Source organism: Podarcis filfolensis, assembly GCF_964270895.1.
Source record: "Podarcis filfolensis genome assembly, chromosome: 6".
Lineage (NCBI taxonomy): Eukaryota > Metazoa > Chordata > Lepidosauria > Squamata > Lacertidae > Podarcis > Podarcis filfolensis.
The window spans coordinates 44389028-44409404 of NC_139609.1; the positions used below are offsets into that span (position 1 = coordinate 44389028).

General features: G+C 40.1%; 1 protein-coding gene across 1 annotated transcript in view; it reads left to right on the forward strand.

Annotated features, from left to right (window-relative positions):
- The window catches only part of NRDC (nardilysin convertase), a 29255-nt gene that overhangs the window by 4609 nt on the left and 4269 nt on the right, over positions 1–20377 (forward strand). The window contains exons 3-27 of the mRNA XM_083619553.1: positions 343–424; positions 786–939; positions 1639–1712; positions 2485–2580; positions 4206–4328; positions 5490–5547; positions 6542–6615; positions 6810–6879; positions 7373–7450; positions 8373–8493; positions 8580–8638; positions 9591–9645; positions 10295–10399; positions 10584–10707; positions 11215–11301; positions 11864–11983; positions 12993–13044; positions 13388–13538; positions 13639–13766; positions 15471–15633; positions 16550–16581; positions 17213–17351; positions 18360–18407; positions 19121–19173; positions 19851–19934. Of these exons, the coding sequence (XP_083475679.1) occupies positions 343–424; positions 786–939; positions 1639–1712; positions 2485–2580; positions 4206–4328; positions 5490–5547; positions 6542–6615; positions 6810–6879; positions 7373–7450; positions 8373–8493; positions 8580–8638; positions 9591–9645; positions 10295–10399; positions 10584–10707; positions 11215–11301; positions 11864–11983; positions 12993–13044; positions 13388–13538; positions 13639–13766; positions 15471–15633; positions 16550–16581; positions 17213–17351; positions 18360–18407; positions 19121–19173; positions 19851–19934 (2330 nt within the window). The remainder of the gene's footprint in view (positions 1–342; positions 425–785; positions 940–1638; positions 1713–2484; positions 2581–4205; positions 4329–5489; positions 5548–6541; positions 6616–6809; positions 6880–7372; positions 7451–8372; positions 8494–8579; positions 8639–9590; positions 9646–10294; positions 10400–10583; positions 10708–11214; positions 11302–11863; positions 11984–12992; positions 13045–13387; positions 13539–13638; positions 13767–15470; positions 15634–16549; positions 16582–17212; positions 17352–18359; positions 18408–19120; positions 19174–19850; positions 19935–20377) is intronic.

Consider the following 20377-nt stretch of genomic DNA (forward strand, 5'->3'; position numbering starts at 1 on the left):
AGTGAGTCCTCTGACAAGAGAGTTAAAAAAAAAATCATTTTCAGAAGAAGTCTTGCCATAATATGTTAAGTTGGCAGATTCACTTCAGAGTTGCAGAAGAGATAGGCTTTTGGCCCTCAGATAAAGAAAGCATTACTTTTGTGTCTGCCTTAAAGAGATTCTTATGTCATCCTCTGCAGTTTTATAATTCAGATTGTTTTCTGTCTTGTATAGAATTGAACAGTGTTTACATCACTTTTCGTGATTCCCTTGCAGAATTGTTTTATAGTGGGCAATTTGGTAATCTTATAAGATAGTAATGTTTTTTTTCTTAAAATGCTGTTCTTGCTTTTCTTTTCCCAGTCTGCAGCTGCACTTTGTATAGCTGTTGGCAGTTTCTCTGACCCTGAAGATCTGCCTGGGTTGGCACATTTTCTGGAACACAGTATGTTTTTTGTTATTAAATGTTACCTTGCTGTGTTTTAGCAAAAATTAAATTTTCTAGTTTTGCATCTGTGGAGCTCTTTGACATAAACCCCTGAAAATCAGCAATGTAGGAGTCAGCTGCATTATTTTCCTGCTTGCATATTTGCAAAGTTAGATATTATATGTCCATAGAATAACGATAGAAAACCAGAAGTTGTCCTGCTGATCTAAAAAAAAAAAAAGTTTGTCAAACGTATGCAACTAGTTATTTCCATTTGTTTCCCTTTAATACGCCTAAACTTCTTTTTGAACTCAGGGAATTTCAAGTTTTTGCCATTAGAATTAATACCTGTCTCTTTAACTTTCATTTTTCCCCCCAGTGGTTTTTATGGGCAGTGAAAAATACCCAGATGAGAATGGTTTTGATGCATTTTTGAAGAAACATGGAGGAAGTGACAATGCTTCAACAGACTGTGAACGAACAATATTTCAGTTCGATGTACAGAGGAAATATTTCAAGGAGGCTCTTGATAGGTATTTTGATTATTCTGAATAAAAAGCTGGATTTACTGCTTCCTATCTGAGTTGTTGCTGCTGCTGCATGGTATCCACTAAGTCATACTCAGAGTAGACCCATAATTGCATAAATTAGGCTGCAATCCTACCTGGGAGTAAGCCCCATTGAATTCAATAGGACTTACTTCTGGATTGCAGTAATGACTAACAAGTCTATTGGTTTCAGTAAGTATGCTCTGACTCTGACCTAGATACTTCCCAAAGGTTGAAACACTTCAGGTAAATATTAGTAAAACATATGCTTCATTGAAGAATGATATATTTTTAAAGGATGTTAAAAGTAAATACTTCTATGGGGTACATTTACATTGAGTACTGAGACTTTTGTGGATCATTTGCCTTAAGAATTCATTTTTGGCAAGAAATATCATTCACTGCCAACATTGGGTCATAAAATTCAAAAACGAATTCATACCAATCTAGATTTTTATTAGAGCAGATAACCAAGACACAAATATTTGTAACAAATATTTTAAGCCTTTGCTTTAAGAAAGAAAGTTTAACCACAGACACTAGAAGAACTTTTTTTTTATGTTATTACTAAAACTTGAACTTGGTAAATATTTTAAATTGCAACACTTGTACACTTGAAAACTAATTTTTGTGCAAGCCTGTCAGACTGCCTGGAAAAACATGTCCAATATTTTTCTGTTTCAGGTGGGCACAGTTTTTCATTCACCCTTTAATGATCCGTGATGCAATTGATCGGGAAGTTGAGGCTGTGGATAGTGGTAAGAATCCTGATTTCTTTTGCCACTTTATATTTAGTTTTTTGAAAAAAAACAACAAATTTTGTTTGGCATAAAAGTATTGAAAGCATCTTTTATGAAGCAGGGCATTTATACATGCTTTTAGGACCCAAGGGTCACCAACATGTTACTTGCGGGCACACATGTGCCAACAGAGGCTTTCCCTGGCATCCCTGAGGCTTTCTTATTACATGTATCCAACTTAAAATGTATAAAGGAAAAATTCCTCATCTCATCACTTAAGTTGACTAGAAGCAGGTATTGTAAAACCTGCATATTGATCCAGTAAGGGCATTTTCCATACAGGAGCTGACTTATGTTTACCACTCATTCTCTTGAATGGGTCTTATGCATTCAGAAGGGTGCTGTAGATGATAAAAAAGCACCCTGCAGAGCAGCATGTTGCTGGGATTGATTTTGAGTTGGCTCTGTGTACATTTCCATCAACCACATGGCTGACATTGTCAAAGCGAACCCTCTTCAGCCAGTGCATCTGCAGGGTTTTTTTTATAGCAGGGCCCTTTACTAGTTTTGAGTGTTGTTCTTTTTGATGTAAAAATAAACACACAAGCCATGCATAAAAGCAGTAAGCTAAGTTAAGTAGTTTTGGCAATAGTCCTTCTGATCTGTTCGTGCTGTTTTGAGCAAATGAACGTTTTAATGTGCATGGCTTTGTTATATTCCTATTGTCAAAGCTGGTTTGGAGGTCTATATTAGTTTGAATCTGAAAACCTTTCTATTAAACAAACAACAGAATATCAGCTTGCAAGGCCCTCTGATGCAAACCGAAGAGAGATGTTGTTTGGAAGTCTGGCCAAGTCTGGCCATCCCATGAAGAAGTTCTTTTGGGGTAAGTATTATTTATTATTATTTTAAAGTGTTTTATCCTGTTGTCCAGCTGAAAAGGCTCCCAGAGCAGTAAAAAGGAACACGGGTAAAGGGACTCCTGACCATTAGGTCCAGTCACGGACGACTCTGGGGTTGCGGTGCTCATCTCACTTTATTGGCCGAGGGAGCCGGCGTACAGCTTTCGGGTCATGTGGCCAGCATGACTAAGCCACTTCTGGCGAACCAGAGCAGCGCACAGAAACGCCGTTTACCTTCCCGCTGGAGCGGTACCTGTTTATCTACTTGCACTTTGTGCTTTCAAACTGCTAGGTTGGCAGGAGCAGGGACTGAGCAATGGGCTCTCACCCCGTCACATGGATTTGAATCACTGACCTTCTGATTGGCAAGCCCTAGGCTCTGTGGTATAACCCACAGCGCCACCCGCGTCCCTTGCGGGTTCAGTCTGCAATGGTTTAGGGAGGTGAGGAGCTAAAAGGAGCAGGCCTCTTGATTTACTTAATAGTTTTCCTGCTTCCCATCTCTCTTGGTAATGGAATGGTGGCTGCTACTAGCTTTAGCACAAAGGCTAAATGAAAGTTCCCTCTGGTTGGTCTTCAAGGATGGTCTCTAAAAAACAGCCAGAGTTTTCTCTCTTTCCTAATCTCAATGCAGAGATAGAAACTCTTCCTGCTCCTCAGATTTCTTTCTGAAGATCGGGCAAAGCACTTTCATCTCCTTCCTGTGAGCTGGTGGGCCAGGTGTGGCCTGCAGGCTAGTCATCAATGGCACAGAGAACCTGTTGGATCTTGTATGGTGATAGAGAACACGTGTGGCCAAGTTAGTGCAGTACACGAGAGCCAGTGTGGTGTAGTGGTTAAGAGTGATAGACTCGTAATCTGGGGAACCGGGTTCGCGTCTCCGCTCCTCCACATGCAGCTGCTGGGTGACCTTGAGCTAGTCACACTTCTCTGAAGTCTCTCAGCCCAACTCACCTCACAGAGTGTTTGTTGTGGGGGAGGAAGGGAAAGGAGAATGTTAGCCGCTTTGAGATTCCTTCGGGTAGTGATAAAGCAGGATATCAAATCCAAACTCTTCTTCTTCTACACTGAGAAGATGACATAACTTGTTTCCCACAAGCTGTTCACACACAGATTATCCTGAACCTCATATGTGGGTGTTGCAGACATTTCCTGTCCTCTCTCATACCACTTCTCTTTGAGTCCTGCCATAAGTGCTTATGTGTTGATGTTCTGCACAGCTTGTTCCAAGCTGTGGGCAGGGAGGAAGGAAGGCACATAGTGGGCACGCAGGCAGGAGGAAGGATAGCGAGATGAGGGGGATACCACTTTGTTGCAGCTTAAAATTTATTTTTCAGCAAGTGGGGCAAAGGAGGAAAAACGTGGATTGGCAAGATATATATTAATCTGTTAATGCACAGTATGTTTTTAATGACTTTTGCTATGAGAACCATTAGTTTTAATTATAACTAATTTGGGGACAGTGGGAAAAACATTTTTCGCCTTTGAATTCCTAGTAGTTACTTTTGTAACTACTTTTGTTACTAGCAGAGCAGAACCCTGTTAAGCCTTTGGATCAAAATAAGAATTTTAAATAATAAGCAACCTTGGTTTTCAACATTATTTACAGGTAATGCAGACACGCTGAAACATGAGCCGAAGCAAAATGACATTGATACTTATACCAGGCTGAGGGAATTCTGGCAGCGCTATTACTCATCTCACTATATGACTTTAGTTGTGCAATCTAAAGGTAACGTCTGTTAATTTGAAGCTACAGGTGCAAACTGTGATACACTGCCTTGATTATTGTCTTTCAAGAGCTATAAAAATTCTGCATCTGCTTGTAATGTAATGAATGCCTCAATAGTTTACATTTCTAGTCAGAAGTAAGTCCTGTTGAATACAGTGGGGCTTGTGCTCAGGAAAATGAGTAGGATTGCCATTGTGTACAATGAAAGTAAGCCCCACTGAATCAGGACATATTTCTGATGAGCTATACATATGACTGCACTGAAATTAAAACAAAACTAGATGTATCTAGCTAAATATTTTCAACCTTATACTTCTGAATTTAAATACTGAGTTCATTTTGATGAAATAGGTGTTCTTTTTCAGTGTCTGGTCACCTTTTAAAATAGAGGCTTATATTTTGGACCTAGCAATTCTTATAAGTTTCATTAGTTGCATTACCTAACGCTCTTTTTGGTCCTTATTAGTCTAAATGAAGTTCACAATATTAGATAATTTATTTCTCTTTGTAAACAAGGCTATGATTTATCTTGAGCCAAATACAGTGTTTTCTGAGTTTCCAGTAACACAGACTTGGCATGTGAATTTTCTTTGCCATTACTGACATTTTAATGATGTCTTTTTCTCAGTAAGGATAAAAACCTGCCCCTCCCTTCCCAACCCTGCCCTAAGGGGCCAATCTGTACATGCACGACATACATGGATGCTTCTTTAAGTGTGGCTGCCATCACAAGGAATATTTCTATGCTGCCAGAAGCATCTATTGTGGAGGCTGTTTCAGATAGCTTTTGGGCGCGGCCCATATCACGGAGACCAGCCATAATTTTGTTGTGTGTAAGTTTTAACTGATACAACCAGCTTGGGAGGTTGTAAGAATGCAAGCTCAGCTGCCACATATGCCTGATATAGGAAGCAGAAATTGTACTGGTGCAGCCACACCCCAAAATAATCCAAGTGCCAAATGCATGTGCAGTTTAGGTATACTGAGAGAATTGAGCCTTTGGGCCTACAGACTTTATAATGTTTGCACCTCTTCTTTAATTAGCTGACTGGGTTCTTGAGAATGAACAGGTTCTCCAGCTTACCTTTGTTTTACTGAGAACAAGCCTTTCTTCTTCAGTGAATTAGCTGTTGAGCTTTCTCTCTCTCCCTTCCTCCCTAGAAACCTTGGATACTCTGGAAAAATGGGTGATTGAAATCTTCTCAGAGATTCCAAATAAGTAAGATTTTTTCCCCCTCTACTATTTTTGTCATAAGTAAGATGTAAAGTTATATGCACAGTTCTGCATTCAAGTCATATGAGAAGACCACAAATATGATTTCACCTGTTTATCCCTAAACTTTCCCTGCTTCTTACCCTTTCCCCTTCTTTCCAGCCCTGCTTCTTCTTCTTTCTCTTTCCATGTCATTGCCTGTTACTGCTTCTTAATTATAAAAACTAATTTGTGGCATAATTTATATAGAATATGTTGCTGTGTGGTGTTGGCTTAAAGGAATCGCATGCCTGACTGGGGGTTGGGGGGGTTTGAACAAGCATGCTAAGGTGATAGTTTGACTGGCCAGATTGAATGATTCACCTCCTCATCCTCCCTTGCACTGATGTGGGTACTCTCCTGACCCTCAGAACCAGTTTTGAGGGGTGTTTGCAGGGAGCGGGTAGGGAAGCCCTATTGCACAAGCATACGTCCTTGTGCATGGCTTCCACTATCAGAAGTCATTAGTTGAAACCTACTTTAGGACTTGGGTCTCCTCTTCTAACGTACAGAATAAATGCTTAGCACAAATTTGGTGGGGGTTGCTATGCCAGTGCCGGTGCTTTGAATATTTAATAAAATAACAAAGTTGTTCTGTTTGATGTTTTAAATTTTGATTTCTCAATTTTGAGAAAAAATAGGGGTTCAAAAAAATAGGGGTCGTCTTATACATGGGGGTGTCTTATACATGGAAAAATACAGTAATATTTTTAATGAGCATGTTAATCCCAATCTGTAGATACTGGTTTATAGTTTTCTACCAGACATACAACACAATAATCACCTGTTGCAACACGTGAGGAGCCAGTCCCTGGAATTGGTACTGTTCCCGCACTGAGTGCTGGGTACAGAAGGATATATCCAGATTAGTCATTGATACACAGGATTGTGATGTGATTTGGGGAGCGTCCTAACGGAATTAGGACAATGATGCATAACTTATTTTCTTTTGTTCTTAAAGTGATTTACCAAGACCAAATTTTAGCCACCTGACAGAACCTTTTGACACACCTGATTTTCAGAAACTTTACAGAGGTGAGTAATGGGAATGAATAATTCCTATAGTGCTAACGGTTAAGAATACATATTGCATTCTAAACTTTGTAACTTTCAAAGTTTAAAATACTGCTCTTTGCACTTTTCTTTTTGAGAGAAATTATTATGAGAAAGTTGATGAAGGCAGATCATTTTGTTTTTACATTTTACAGTAAACATTTCTTTATTTTTAGTTGTTCCAATCAGAAAAACACACTCTTTAAATATCACTTGGGCTCTTCCTCCACAAGAACAACATTACAGGTAAATTTTAAACTCTTGTTATGGTGGAACCCTTTCATGTGGGTACCAGGAAACTGAGTTAGTTGAACAAATTAAATTGTTGATAAAAGAAAAAGGAACCACTAGTGGCTTTCTGCTGATAGAAGGGGCTCCATCAGCAAAATGTGGAGGGAGGAAATTTTAGACAATCCCTTTGCAGTGGTCTGTGCTCCCTCTAAATCTGCTCTAGAGGGTGGGGGGAATCTTGAGCAGATTTGGGTGGGTACAGCAGACAATTGTCAAAAGTTGGCCCCTTCCTTGTTCTGCTGATGGATTCCTTTCTGTCAGCAGCCAGGCACCACTGAATACCACACATAGTTTATGGTAGCTGTAGTAGTTTGTAATGTGATCATCACTAAATCCCAGCATTTTGGATATGCTTATTTTACTTGCTAATTTGTATAATGGCTGGAAACCAATATTTTCAAGGCATGTTTTATGACCTCCATTTTTAAACTTTCCCCTCTTTTTTCAGGGTCAAACCTCTTCACTATATTTCATGGCTGGTTGGACATGAAGGCAAAGGCAGTGTTCTTTCATTCCTTAGAAAAAAGTATGTATGAAAAAATCAGTTATAATAGTTTTAATAGTTAATTGACACATTTAAAAGATATATATGCCATGTGCCTTTGCTTCGGCTGGGGAGGGCGGGATAGAAATAAAAAAAATTATTTTTATTATTTATTATTATAATTATTATTATTACTTCTGTAATGGGACACGGGTGGCGCTGTGGGTAAAATCTCAGCGCCTAGGACTTGCCGATCGCATGGTCGGCGGTTCGAATCCCCGCGGTGGGGTGAGCTTCCGTCGTTCGGTCCCAGCGCCTGCCAACCTAGCAGTTCGAAAGCACCCCCGGGTGCAAACCAGTGGGAAGGTAAACGGCATTCCGTGTGCTGCGCTGGCTCGCCAGATGCAGCTTGTCACGCTGGCCACGTGACCCGGAAGTGTCTGCGGACAGCACTGGCTCCCGGCCTCTAGAGTGAGATGAGCGCACAACCCTAGAGTCTGGCAAGACTGGCCCGTACGGGCAGGGGTACCTTTACCTTTACCTTTAATGCAGACAGTTGAGAAACATGTCAGCTTAGTTAGTGACCAAGTTCAACATATATTTCTTATAACCCAAATATTGTGCAACATAAACATTGGATAGACTTGACATGAGCATTTTGAAAAGTTTCTCCAGAGTGCCTACCCTTTGCTTATATTGTGATTCCATCATGTGAGGAGATGGAAAAATCAGAAATTGGTAACTCCCTATTCTATTGGGGCAGGGGGAGTGATACAAGCAACCCTTTACTCGCATAGATTGGACTGTGTTGCTGCTTACCCCTGCCTAGGTCATTAGCTGAAATATGTCATTTGTTCTGCATGCTAAAGCAGGGGTGGCAAAACTTCCTCTTGCTAAAAGCCAGAACTATATTGGAAATCTGTATCAATAGCTCTAACTTCGATGTGTTAATATTTTCTGATAGATTCTGGGCTCTTGCATTGTATGGAGGAAACGGTGAAACAGGATTTGAGCAGAACTCTACATACTCTGTCTTCAGTATTTGTGTGACTCTGACAGATGAAGGTTACAATCATTTCTATGAGGTAAATTTGAGCTCAGCTTGAAGTGTTTGTTGTTCTTGCTTACTGCAGACGACAGATACCTGAATGTGCTTTGTTTCCATTTTCAGGTTGTTCATGTCGTATTCCAGTATTTGAAAATGTTGCAGCAGACAGGACCAGAGCAAAGGTAACTAAGTCCTGATTCTAGTGAGCTGTCGGTGTTACTGAACTTTTTTTATTCCTAAATGTGAGCAGAAGTAGCAGGTGGAAGGAAATGGTTCTTAAAAAGAACTGGAGGAATTGGAAGTCACCCTAAAATGTCAACCCCATGAAAAAGGAAAATTAGCTATTAAGGTGGTTGACGATTTAAGAATTGGTTTAGGGCAGAGCTTTTCATGTTGGTGACACACTTTTTAGACATGCATCATTTCACAACACAGTAATTCAATCTTACTAGCAAACCAGAGGTTAAACAAACCCATTTCCAGCCGTGGGGAGAGCTTTCGCATGGCACACCTACACATAGCAGTCAACACACTAACGTGTCGCAACACACAGTTTGGAAAACTCTGGTTTAGGGGAATATTCACTATCCTGAAACGTTCTCTCTATGTGAAGTATTATTAGTTACTATATATACTGCTTTTCTATATAAATTTATTTCAAAGTGGTTCTCAAAAACTTACAAATACATAAAGAGTACATTGTTATCCATGCCATCTTCCTAATAAAAACAATATGGAACAGTTTCATAAGAGATACATAGTAAAACCTCAGTATTGATACATCAAAACAATTCATTCATAATTCTTTACTAGTAGGAAGTCAGTAAGACAGCCTCTGACCTAGGAGGTGGTAGCAGCAGAATGAATCTTTTTAAAGAGCTGCAAAAGGAAATGGGGTCAGCCCTCAGTCCCATGTTAAGATGGGAAATGACAAAATGTTTCCTCTGGCCTGTTGGTCAGGCTGCTGAGAAATAGCCTTAGAATCATAGAATTGTAAAGTTGGAGGATCATCTAGTCCAACCCCATGTGGTGAAGGAATCCTTTGGAATGTTTGTTCTGAAACCTTGTTTCTGGAAATGGTCTCTTTCTTGACAAATGTGACTGATTTATTGAGAAACATGTTATCCTCCACAGAATTTGGGAAGAAATCCAGAAGATTGAAGCTAATGAATTTCATTATCAAGAACAGGTATTTCCTCAGCCTTGAATATTTTCAAACACCATTTTATAGACCATCATTTTATCTTGGCTTACGGAAACTAATAATTGCTGGGAATCTAATTGTGGTGACTATAGTAGGCTCATTGCTAATTTTAATAATATGGGATTATTTTACTGAGATGCTTTTGAAACAATCATGATTTGTGATGACTTTCTGCTTTGGAAGATGTGCATCTTCAATCTTCAGAGCTAAGAACTTGAGTGTGGAGACCTGTTTAGGAGCCGTTCAAATGAATGTTGTTTTTCCAACATGAATGAAATTCTTATATTCTTTTTCTTAACTTTGATTCGTAATGAGCCCAATGGGGATTTCAAGGAACAAGTTTTCTTGTCCAAAATCTACATTGATTTTTGCAGTTGTCATGCATCTGGGAATCAAATGAATTGACTACTGCAGAAGATTGGCGCAACTGCCAATGCACATTTGGAAAGCAGCCAAAATTTAGGATTTTCCACTAGTTCCACTTGATTCTTGGCACAAAACAACTGCAAAAGTCAGTGCACAATTATGTGGGGAAACTGACGACCTGGATTCACCCTTAAGCTTAACCAGAAGTAAGGGTAAGGGGGGAAATGTTCAAATGATCGATAGTGAACTAGAACTGTTTGTTTTACAGACTGACCCAGTTGAATATGTTGAAAGTATTTGTGAGAATATGCAGCTGTTTCCAAAGGAGGACATTCTGACAGGAGACCAACTTCTTTTTGAATACAAACCAGAAGTAAGTGCACTCTTTAGGTCTTTCTTCTTATTAGATGAGATGATTACGAAACCAATTCTACCAATTAGGGAATCTTATTTTCGGTCCTTCATGCTCTGCTTACAAAGTAGTAGTAGAATAAAGCGCCTTAATTTTGCACAAATAGGGACACATAAGAATATATTTGAATCCTTCATTTTTGCAGATCATTGCTGAAGCTCTTAACCAGCTGACACCTCAGCGAGCCAACCTTATTCTGCTTTCTGCTGCCCATGAAGCTCAGTGTCAGCTGAAGGAGAAGTGGTTTGGTACACACTACGGTGTTGAAGGTACAACAACTTTGAGTCTTCCTCAAAGGAATTCCAGAGGTGGAGGGAGGCTATGGAAGGAAATGCATTGTGTTAGGTTGGAGTGAGGTTGGCCTATAAGTCACTAAGTCTCCTAATAATTAAGGAACCTCAGTGCTAGGGGTGGTGAACTTGTGGCCCTCCAGATGTTTGTGAATTCTGGCTCCCACCAGCCCCAGCCAGCCTGACCAATGGTTAGGTATGATGTGAGTTGGAGGGCAGTGAGAAGATGACATTTCTGTCATGGTTAGCAAAGTATGACATGTTGGATCTATGAATGGTGAAGGATTATGTCTAGATCAGGTATATGAGTTCCTTGCTGCTGCTGCTGCTGCTGCTGCTGCGGGGGGGGGGGGATCTGGTGTGTGCATTAGATAAGAAGAGGATAGGAGCTGTGTGCCCTGTCAATACAGCATTTTGCAGCCAAGTATAACATCTTCATTGGCTTCAGTTGCACTAAGTTTGTCTGCTTTTATCATTAATTTTCAGATATTGATCAATACTGGAATGATATGTGGGCCAGTGACTTTGCATTAAATCCAGATTTGCACCCACCAGAAGAAAACAGATACATTGGTGAGTGAATTATGACTTCATACATGCCTAAAATAGGGTTGAATGTGACTAGATTATTTTGCTTACATGTTGTTAAATAAGCTGTCCTAGGTTTTCTAAATGAAGGCTGCCTCTCCAGTTACAAGTGAATTCAACAGATTTATGTAGTTGGGTTTCTGTCATGTTGTATATCAAAAAAAGTTGTATATCAAAAAAAAGTAAGGAGCAGTACTTTTTTCAGGGAATACTCGAGGGTATGCAGTACCGGTACCTCTTTTTTGTTGTTAAAATATGTAGCACTTACTGTAACAACTTCATGGTGAGTACTGGCACCTATTTTTCTAGGGAAAAAGCACTGGTACGGAGTGTTATCCAGCAGAATCAGAAATTTATGTTGCTGCATCAGATCAGCAATCCATTTGTGCAGCAGACCACAAATAACTGTTAAGCTAGTAACACTTCAATCCTTACAGTGATGCCTTGACACTTAAGCATACAGCTTGCATAATTTATTTGAGATTGATATGTACTTGTTACATTGACATGTGGATGTGCAACAGTAACTCCTCCTCCTTAATTTTAGCAACTGATTTTGCTCTGAAGGCTCCTGACTGCCCACAGACAGAATATCCAGTCAGTATACTGAGCACCCAACAAGGCTGCTTGTGGTACAAGAAGGATGATAAATTCAAAATCCCTAAAGGTAACCCCTTTATAGGTCTCGTAATGAAACTTGTTAATACACTTCTAGGTTACAAAACACAGGACATTCCAGATTGCACTTATCTCCTTGGGGCTTTTCATATAGCTTATTTTCAAATTATTTTTTTGTTTTTGTTTTAAGCAGACACACATCCTTACACTGAATCTAGATGCAACTTTAGAACATCTGTTTCAGTAGTGACATAGATAAAAAAATTAAATGACATGTCCATGCATCCTTGTGCTGAGATCCTTCTCCTGAAATGAATTTCTGTGTTTGTATATACATTTTTAATCAAACAGTAGTAGCCTTTACACCAATAGTAGTGAACCTGTCGCTATCAAGATGTTGTTAGAATCCAAACCCTATCAGCCCAGCCAATACGGCCAGTGGTCAGCAATGATGGGAATTGTAGTCCACCAGTATCTGGAGGACCACAGGCTCTCCATCCCTTCTTTCGACTAGACAAGGCAGTATATTGGCATCGTAAAGCACCAAGTTATTTTCATTTTGCTGGCTCTACATAGCTTAGCTTGCTGGTGTCTGGAGTTTTAGAAAATGAAGATGTGAAACATTTCAGTTGTTAATCTAAGCATTGTGTTTGGACTTGGGATGTTTAACTCTGGCTACCATGGTTGGGAATTTTTGGGCAGTGTTTCAGTCACTGATCTGTGGAATGGCACTGCTCTACAGCTGCCTTCTGCTAGCCAGTGGTGGAGGTGCTGACTCACTCTTCCTGTACGGGGTCGGAAGCTGTGTTTCTTTTATCTGGCAACATACAGACACCATTCCTTTTCACTGTTCCGAGAGACTACTTGCCAATCAAAAGCTTTCTGGCTGTATATTAGCATGCCCTTTAGATTTCATTGTATTTAATCAGCAGTGGGTAGGACTAATAATCTGTTTAAAAGAGATTGGGAACCATAGGTCAGGAGGTCCCAAAGAGAAATAATGGCTTGACGAAAGCTCCCCATTGTTTGCTCTAGCTCATTATAACCATTTCTTTCAGCTTATATCCGTTTCCATCTAATCTCACCGCTGATCCAGCAGTCTGCCGAGAAGTAAGGGTTGCAGTCTTTTTGTCTGTCCTTTTGGTTAGCTTATTTTTTCTGCTGTAACAAGCATCTGTGGTGCTTCAGAGCATCCCTGTTACTAATAAACATGGAATACTAGGTGGTGGGTGATGGTAAAATATTAAATGCTGTGTTTAATTGCATAAACCATAACGTCAAGTGTGCAGGTAATTGTCTAAAAGGGTCTGGAATTGTATACTCCTATATAAGTTAATTTAATGAGTGACATTTGTCTTTTGAATGAGTGGTATAATTCCACAGAGCCTTTCCATGAAGGACTCTCATTCACATTCTTACTTTTGTTTCCTGTCAAAAAAATTGCTGTGTGCAGCATTGTGCTCTTTGATACATTCGTAAACATCCTCGCACACAACCTTGCTGAGCCTGCTTATGAGGCGGATGTTGCTCAGTTGGAATACAAGCTGGTAGCTGGAGAGCATGGACTGATCATTCGCGTAAAAGGATTCAATCACAAGCTTCCTGTAAGTGTTGGCAGGATTTTTTCCTTTGGGCTCCTTTTGGGAAAATGATCCTATTTAGTCTACTGCTCTAGGGAATCAGCATTTTACTTTGTTCTCCCAGCTGCTGTTTCAACTCATCATTGACCACCTAGCAGACTTCAGTTTTACTCCAGAAGTTTTTGAAATGATAACTGAGCAGTTGAAGAAGACTTACTTCAACATCCTCATCAAGCCAGAGACTCTGGCCAAGTAAGTGTTTGAAACAGTACAGGCAGGCTTGGCTTTTCTTTCTGGGAGAAGTCCCAGTTTGATTTTATTATTTATTTGTTTTTTTAATAAAAATATTTTCATATCACTGTATCACAGCAGTTTACAACAATATAAAAGTATTATTAACAATATACAGTATTGTTTATTTGGGAAGAGAGCATGTCTTTGTGGAAATGTGAATGAACATGCTTCCTTTGCTTTTTGTCCATTTTCATTGTTCTTTGTAGGGCATTCTTGGCAAGGAATTGGGTTATAGGAACAAGAAAGGAGCAGGAGATCTGTGGGGTCAAGACAGGGGGGTGGAAGTTTTGAGAGTGTTCAGTGTGACCATGTGTTGACTCTTGTGAACACCTGGAGGCTGTGCTTCCCCTTCCATGCTTTCTGTGAAAACAGTGTGCCTTTCTAGCCCTTAGGTGTTCTGAAGATAGTTCAAAACACAGATGCAGCATGAACGTTTGATTTTTGGGGTCAACCTCTGATAACCATGGTATTGTGCACATTGTACGGGTATCCTGTACTGATGCTTTTCTCAGCAACATATCATTGTGATTTGTTTACCAGCTGCATTTGCAGCATAATGGCTGTGATCCAGAAAGCAGTGTGACCTGCTCCACGCACACGACTGAGCATTTGTATTCCCATCTCTTCTGCTGCCCAAATTGAAATCCTCCTGGGCTGTCTGATAAGCTGCCTTTGGGAAGGGCTGGGGTTTGCAGTGTAGTGGACCTGAAAGCAAACATCTGTCACCCTTAAAGGAGCTGTCTGAATCAGAGTCCATGATAAGGAGAATCTGTAGTAGGATTAGCTTTGCAATTGCCTGTCTTTCTGTCTATTAGGGAAGTGGCTCATCTGCTGGGAGTCCACAGGGGAGGGGAAATTGCTACTGATAGTAAAGATTCCTTAGCTTTGCAAGAATATATTTGGAAGTGGGTGGGGCTGGGTATGCAGATGGGGAATCCTGAGAAGGGAACGGAAATAATTTGTCCCATCCACAAGGAGCTTCAAGACCCGCCCCCTCACCAGTTGCTTTAAGGGTGGTATGGGTCTGAGCTCTCCCTTTTCTTGAAATAATAAGAATAATAATTTATTATTTATACCCCGTCCATCTGGCTGGGTTTCTCCAACCACTCTGGGCGGCTCCCAACAGAATTAAAAGCACATAAAAGATATGGCAACTCTAAAAAATTTACTTAACACCATCAGAACCACAATTGGCATGGAAGGGGTATTAAACCTTGGGAGGGGGGGACTCTCATACCCTAACTGTTGCCCTGGGGCAAAGAGAGACTGAGATGGTATTCAGGGCCTAAGTTTCCTGCCCCGTGGGTTTAGTCTCTCTTCACCTGTTACTGTTATTGTTGAGGAAATGGTTCTTCCCACCCACAAATAGTTCAGTTCTCCATGTGCATTTGGAAGGTTAAGACTCTTACCATTATTATTTATGTACAGTAGTTCATGCATACTGCAGTGTTCATTGGGTAAAAAGAATGGCAGGTTTCTATTCTAAGGGAGATTTTGGTCTTTTAATGAAAAAGAGGAAAGGAGCAAGATTTGAGCATCTGCGTTTCAAATGAGTGCAGTTGCACATTCTTTGCTTCCTTTCGGATTGGCTTATAGGAGGAACTTGAGAGGCCATCTGTTTTCAATTATCCTGCATTCAGCTGTATTTCTTATTGGTCACAGAGATATACGCCTCTTAATACTTGAGCACGGCAGGTGGTCTATGACGGACAAATATGAGACACTTATGAAGGGCCTTTCTGTAGATTCTCTACTATTGTTTGTGAAGGCTTTCAAATCCCAGCTCTTTGCAGAAGGCCTTGTCCAAGGAAACTTCACAAGCACTGTGAGTATAGACCTATCAGCTTCATCTGCCTCTGTGAACGATCCTTTATTTTGATGATTAACAGCTAGTAGTAGCATAGGCTTATTCATCTATGACTTGCCACGCTAGTACCACAGCACAGCAGCTAGTGGTGTTTGCAACCTCCATGTTGATGGTATCTGTTTGTTGTTGCTTTAGGACCAAACCTTGCAGAATAGAGTCCATCAAAAGGCTATGGCTAGAAAATCCACTCAACGTGAGAGAGCAGTTGTGCAGCTTCAAAGGAAGGCTACTTTTCTGTGCAAACAGTCAATGTGAAGGGAATTCATATTGCTATCTGTCCTCTGCTTGTGCTGGTCTAAGCGCCTGGAAGATTCTCATGCCACTCTTGGAGTGATGACACTCTGCTTATATTGCATGTGTTGAGACTGATACCTGGGAAAGTGTTTCCACATGAGACATCACTCAGCTCTCTTTGAAGTTCAGTGAAGGATTTGCAGGATGTTTTGGACTCCATGAAGCTTTGCTGCTGTAGTGTGCTCTCTCACAATGTATTTGTTGTGTGGTCTGGGACAAAACGATTGGTGTTTACACAGAGTGGCCATTGGGTTGTCTCTTGGTCTCAAGGTTTTGAGGCAAAAAAAAAACCCAGTGTAATACTGGAAGGGCTTTTTTTCATGGTAGGAAAGTATCCTTAATAGGCTCATGTAAAGGCCAGTAAAGAATAATTTGGAAAATGACTAAGGATTATATATTGGTGGTAAGCATGAGTTGTTTCTTAGAGCCAGAAACCACAAATTGTTTCTATCCAATTTATTTCTTCAGTGCTGAGAACACCAGATTTAAGTGTGAGCAAAATACTTTAGTTTTGTGTGGACTAATTTTGGCTTTGGGTACATATATTCAGAAATTAAAATACATATCATTTATCTTTAAGGAATCAAAAGAATTTCTGGATTATGTTGTTCAGTAAGTATATTTATACATTATATTAGAATATATATTAGGCTGTGAGGCATGACCAAAACTTGAATGGGAGAGATACCACTGAAAACTGGGACTGCAAACCAGTTGAAAAGAATGCTAATTGATCTCATGAATATGATTGATTACCCTATCAGTTAAAATTATATATGAATAAAAAGAGTATTCCTGAAGCCAGAAGCATATTCTCTTTGGTTTTAGGTGGCATACAAGTGTTGTAGCAGGTGTCATCTTAGAGGTGTTCCCACCTGTGTGAAAAAAAGGTAGCGGTGCCTCTCTTAGGATGGTGTTTATATTAAACACACACTATCTGATCAACCTGGACACTTGTTTAGTCAGTTAAAAGGTTTTCTAAATGAATCTAACCAATTCATTTATTAAACACTGCAGCCCTATTACAAACATAACTTCTTCCTAAATTAAGACCCAACCCATTCGGGTCATCAGCAACTGCCTCAAATTTAAGTTTTTCTCTTGTGGGTCTTCATCGATGTGATTTTTGTATTTTATGAAATAGACATGCTCACGTGTTTATAATATCTGAGCCTAGATCATACTGTGTATTGGGTTAAGGAGTGAGTTGACAGCTGACACTTTGATCTGTGGACTTTTTCAGAACATTGAGATTCCTTCCTTTGGTACATCCCTGTCCAGTTCAGTTCCGGGTGATGGACTTGCCCGGTGCTCATCTGCTGTGCAAAGTGAAGACCCTGAACAAAGGGGATGCAAATTCTGAAGTGACCGTCTACTACCAGGTGCTGTGGTGCAAAGAGTGGGTGTATTAATTCCTTTATTATGCAATTGCTCCTCATAGTATGTGACCCTCCTTTATCACTTGAGAACTTGTTTCATAATCTGCACTGACATGGCAAATACAGTGGGCTTCTGCAAGCAGATGGAAACTTTGTACATGTAAAGATGTAGCTAGGAATAACTTTTGCTGCTAAACTCTGCTATAGAATGGAATCTAACATAGAAACTTTACAAGAAAGTGAGTGGCATAAATGTGGCAGTGGTTTGTCTACGGTGTTTACAAAATTCAGTAGCCATTTAAAAAGGTGGTATAGTTCAGTGGTAGAGCATTTGACTGCCATTTTAAAAACTTATCACATGGCAGCTTTAATCACATAAGGAGCCTGAAGTCTCTAGCTGAGCGTTGCCATTGCCCTACAACTTTTTGGAAATCCCAAGAGGTTGGGGGCCATGGTGACACCCTGCCCACACACTAAACATTATTGTGTCTTCTATTTCTCCCTAAGGGTAACTCACAACTTAACTCACATTTAGCTTTTGTGCATGCAGCTTTACGTGCTTGGCAAAAAATACAATTGAAATGGGGTGGGTGTCTGGGAAAAAACACTTTGGCAATCCTACCTGCCGTTGATCCCGATGTGTTTTGACTTTTGGAATTTGGCTTTATGTGCTATCCCCTGAACGTAACCCTAGGCAGTTTAAGTTGGAAGTCAGCTGTATTTCATAGCTGTTTCAGGAAACTGGTAATCCTCTCCTTACAGTGCAACTAGAAACTTCTAACTGTGTAGTCAGAGCTTCCATGTGTTGTGTTTAGCATGCTTTACTCCCTTCCCTTGCATCCTAGTTCTGAGGTATAGGTGAGAGGTATAGGGCCTTTTATTATCGATTTGTCATGTATTTGGTGATTTAGAGAATTTTAGCATCTCTTCCCACTTTGGAGATAAACATATAGCATAACTTAAAACCCAAGCCTCATAGTGAATGAATTCTTTGTTATTGTTCCCTTTTAGTCTGGAGCTAGGAGTTTAAGAGAATATTCTCTCATGGAATTGCTTGTGGTAAGTTTGGATTGCTTTCTAAAAACTGAAATAGGTTAATATCTGACCTTTCTAAGTGCAACTATAAAAATCACAACACTTGAGTGTAAATTCAGTTGGACAGCATAGTTGTTGCAAATCAAACCATAGAAGCCCATGTTTGGGATGTTTGTGCTGAAACTGTGCAGGGATAGTACAGAGTGTGGATGGAGAGGCAAAAGGGTGATTAATATGGGAACTGGTTGTTATACAAGGGAAGGACAATGGCTCAGTGATAGAGTACATGCTTGGCATGCAGAAAGCTCCTGGTTTGATCCCTGGTGTCTGTCTGGGAGACACCCCTAGTTAGACCTAATGGTCTGGCACATCATAAGGCCATTTCCTGTTACATGAAGTACACCTTGTTGACCTTTTTGAAGGCTCTTCCCAAATAATCAGTTCATTACATAGTCAATGTGCATTTCCAGAACACAGCCTACAACCTGAGCATTCACTTCCTGTTTTGTGAAGATACAAACTTTCCTAGCACAGGTGGGACTAGACACAAGTGATATAGTGCAAATTTTTGGGGGGCAAGTATTTTGTATCTTAGGGTGATAAGCTGTTCTAATAGGTGGCTTAAAAATAGAAATCATTGCTTCATTTTGTTTCATCCGCCCTGAGCCTTAAATACTGCTTTTTATCTGGGAGGGAAAATGCAAAAATCCTGCTGTGATTGAAATACTTCGTTTCAGATGTACATGGAAGAGCCTTGTTTTGACTTCCTGCGAACAAAGCAGACCCTGGGGTAAGTTTCCATTCAGCTGCCCTTTGGAAGTGAGATGTGTCAAGAAGGATGGGAGTGATCCAATAGACAACGTGTACTTGAACTTTCAAGAAGCCTTTGATAAAATTCTACACCAAAGACTCCTGAGTAAGCTTTAGCAATCATGGGATGAAAGGGCAGGTTCTCTTATGGATCAGTAAATGGGTACAGTATAGGAATCAGAGACTAGATGGACCATTCTCACAATGGGTATTGGGATTAGGGGAGAGCAGTTTCCAAACTGGGTGAATAAGCTTCAAAAAATGCAAATTTGGTTCAATTTCTGTAAGTGAAAAGTCATGTAGATTGAAGCCAAAAAAGTCCACACAGTATAGAACTGGCAGTGACTGACCAGAAAACCTTGGTGAAAAAGTTGACCCTCCTCACTCTGATGAAATAGAGAGACCTTAGAGTCAATAGCAGATTGATGTCACCTCTCTACTTTTTATCTGTAGTAACAAAACTAAAAGCCAACACTAAAATGTTGAGGGTTTTTTGCAGTCTTCCTTCTTGGTAGAATTTTTAGGTGGCATGTGTACTGATGAAGCATTGAGGATAGGAATCTTAAGTTAGCATTCTTAGCTCATTATTATAGCATTCACATGAAACTTGATGTTTTGAATCATGCTTATGGAATGTGTCTTCTCTTTGGGCTTTAGATACCATGTGTACCCAACTTGCAGGAATACATCTGGAATTCTTGGTTTCTCTGTTACAGTAGCAACACAGGCAACCAAATACAAGTGAGTTGCGCATTCTGTTAAAACTAATTTCACTGTTTTCATCAGGCCCTGTAAGCTCATTAGTTCTTCAGACATGACGTTTTAGATACAGCATTCTCAAAACAGGAAATACAAACTCTGGCCTGCATATTCTAATGTATTCATCCTACAAAATAATATAATGCAATTTGCGGGGGGGGGGGGGAGTGCAATAAGTAAAAAGTTTTTTATTCTATCTTGCCTATGCAACAGCCGCTTTTTTTAATCATAAAGGTATTCCTTTTTCCTGTGTGTGACTGCCTGCCTCAGGTGTGCTCCACACACCTGTTTTTAAAATGTCTTTACATCGTATTTCACAGCACTGTGGCTTTGTTTTTGTTGTGAGAGTAGTTTATAGTTTCTGTGTCATGTACCTCTCTATTCCAACGATAGGTACCCTGTAGCCTTCCAGATGTTGCTGGAAT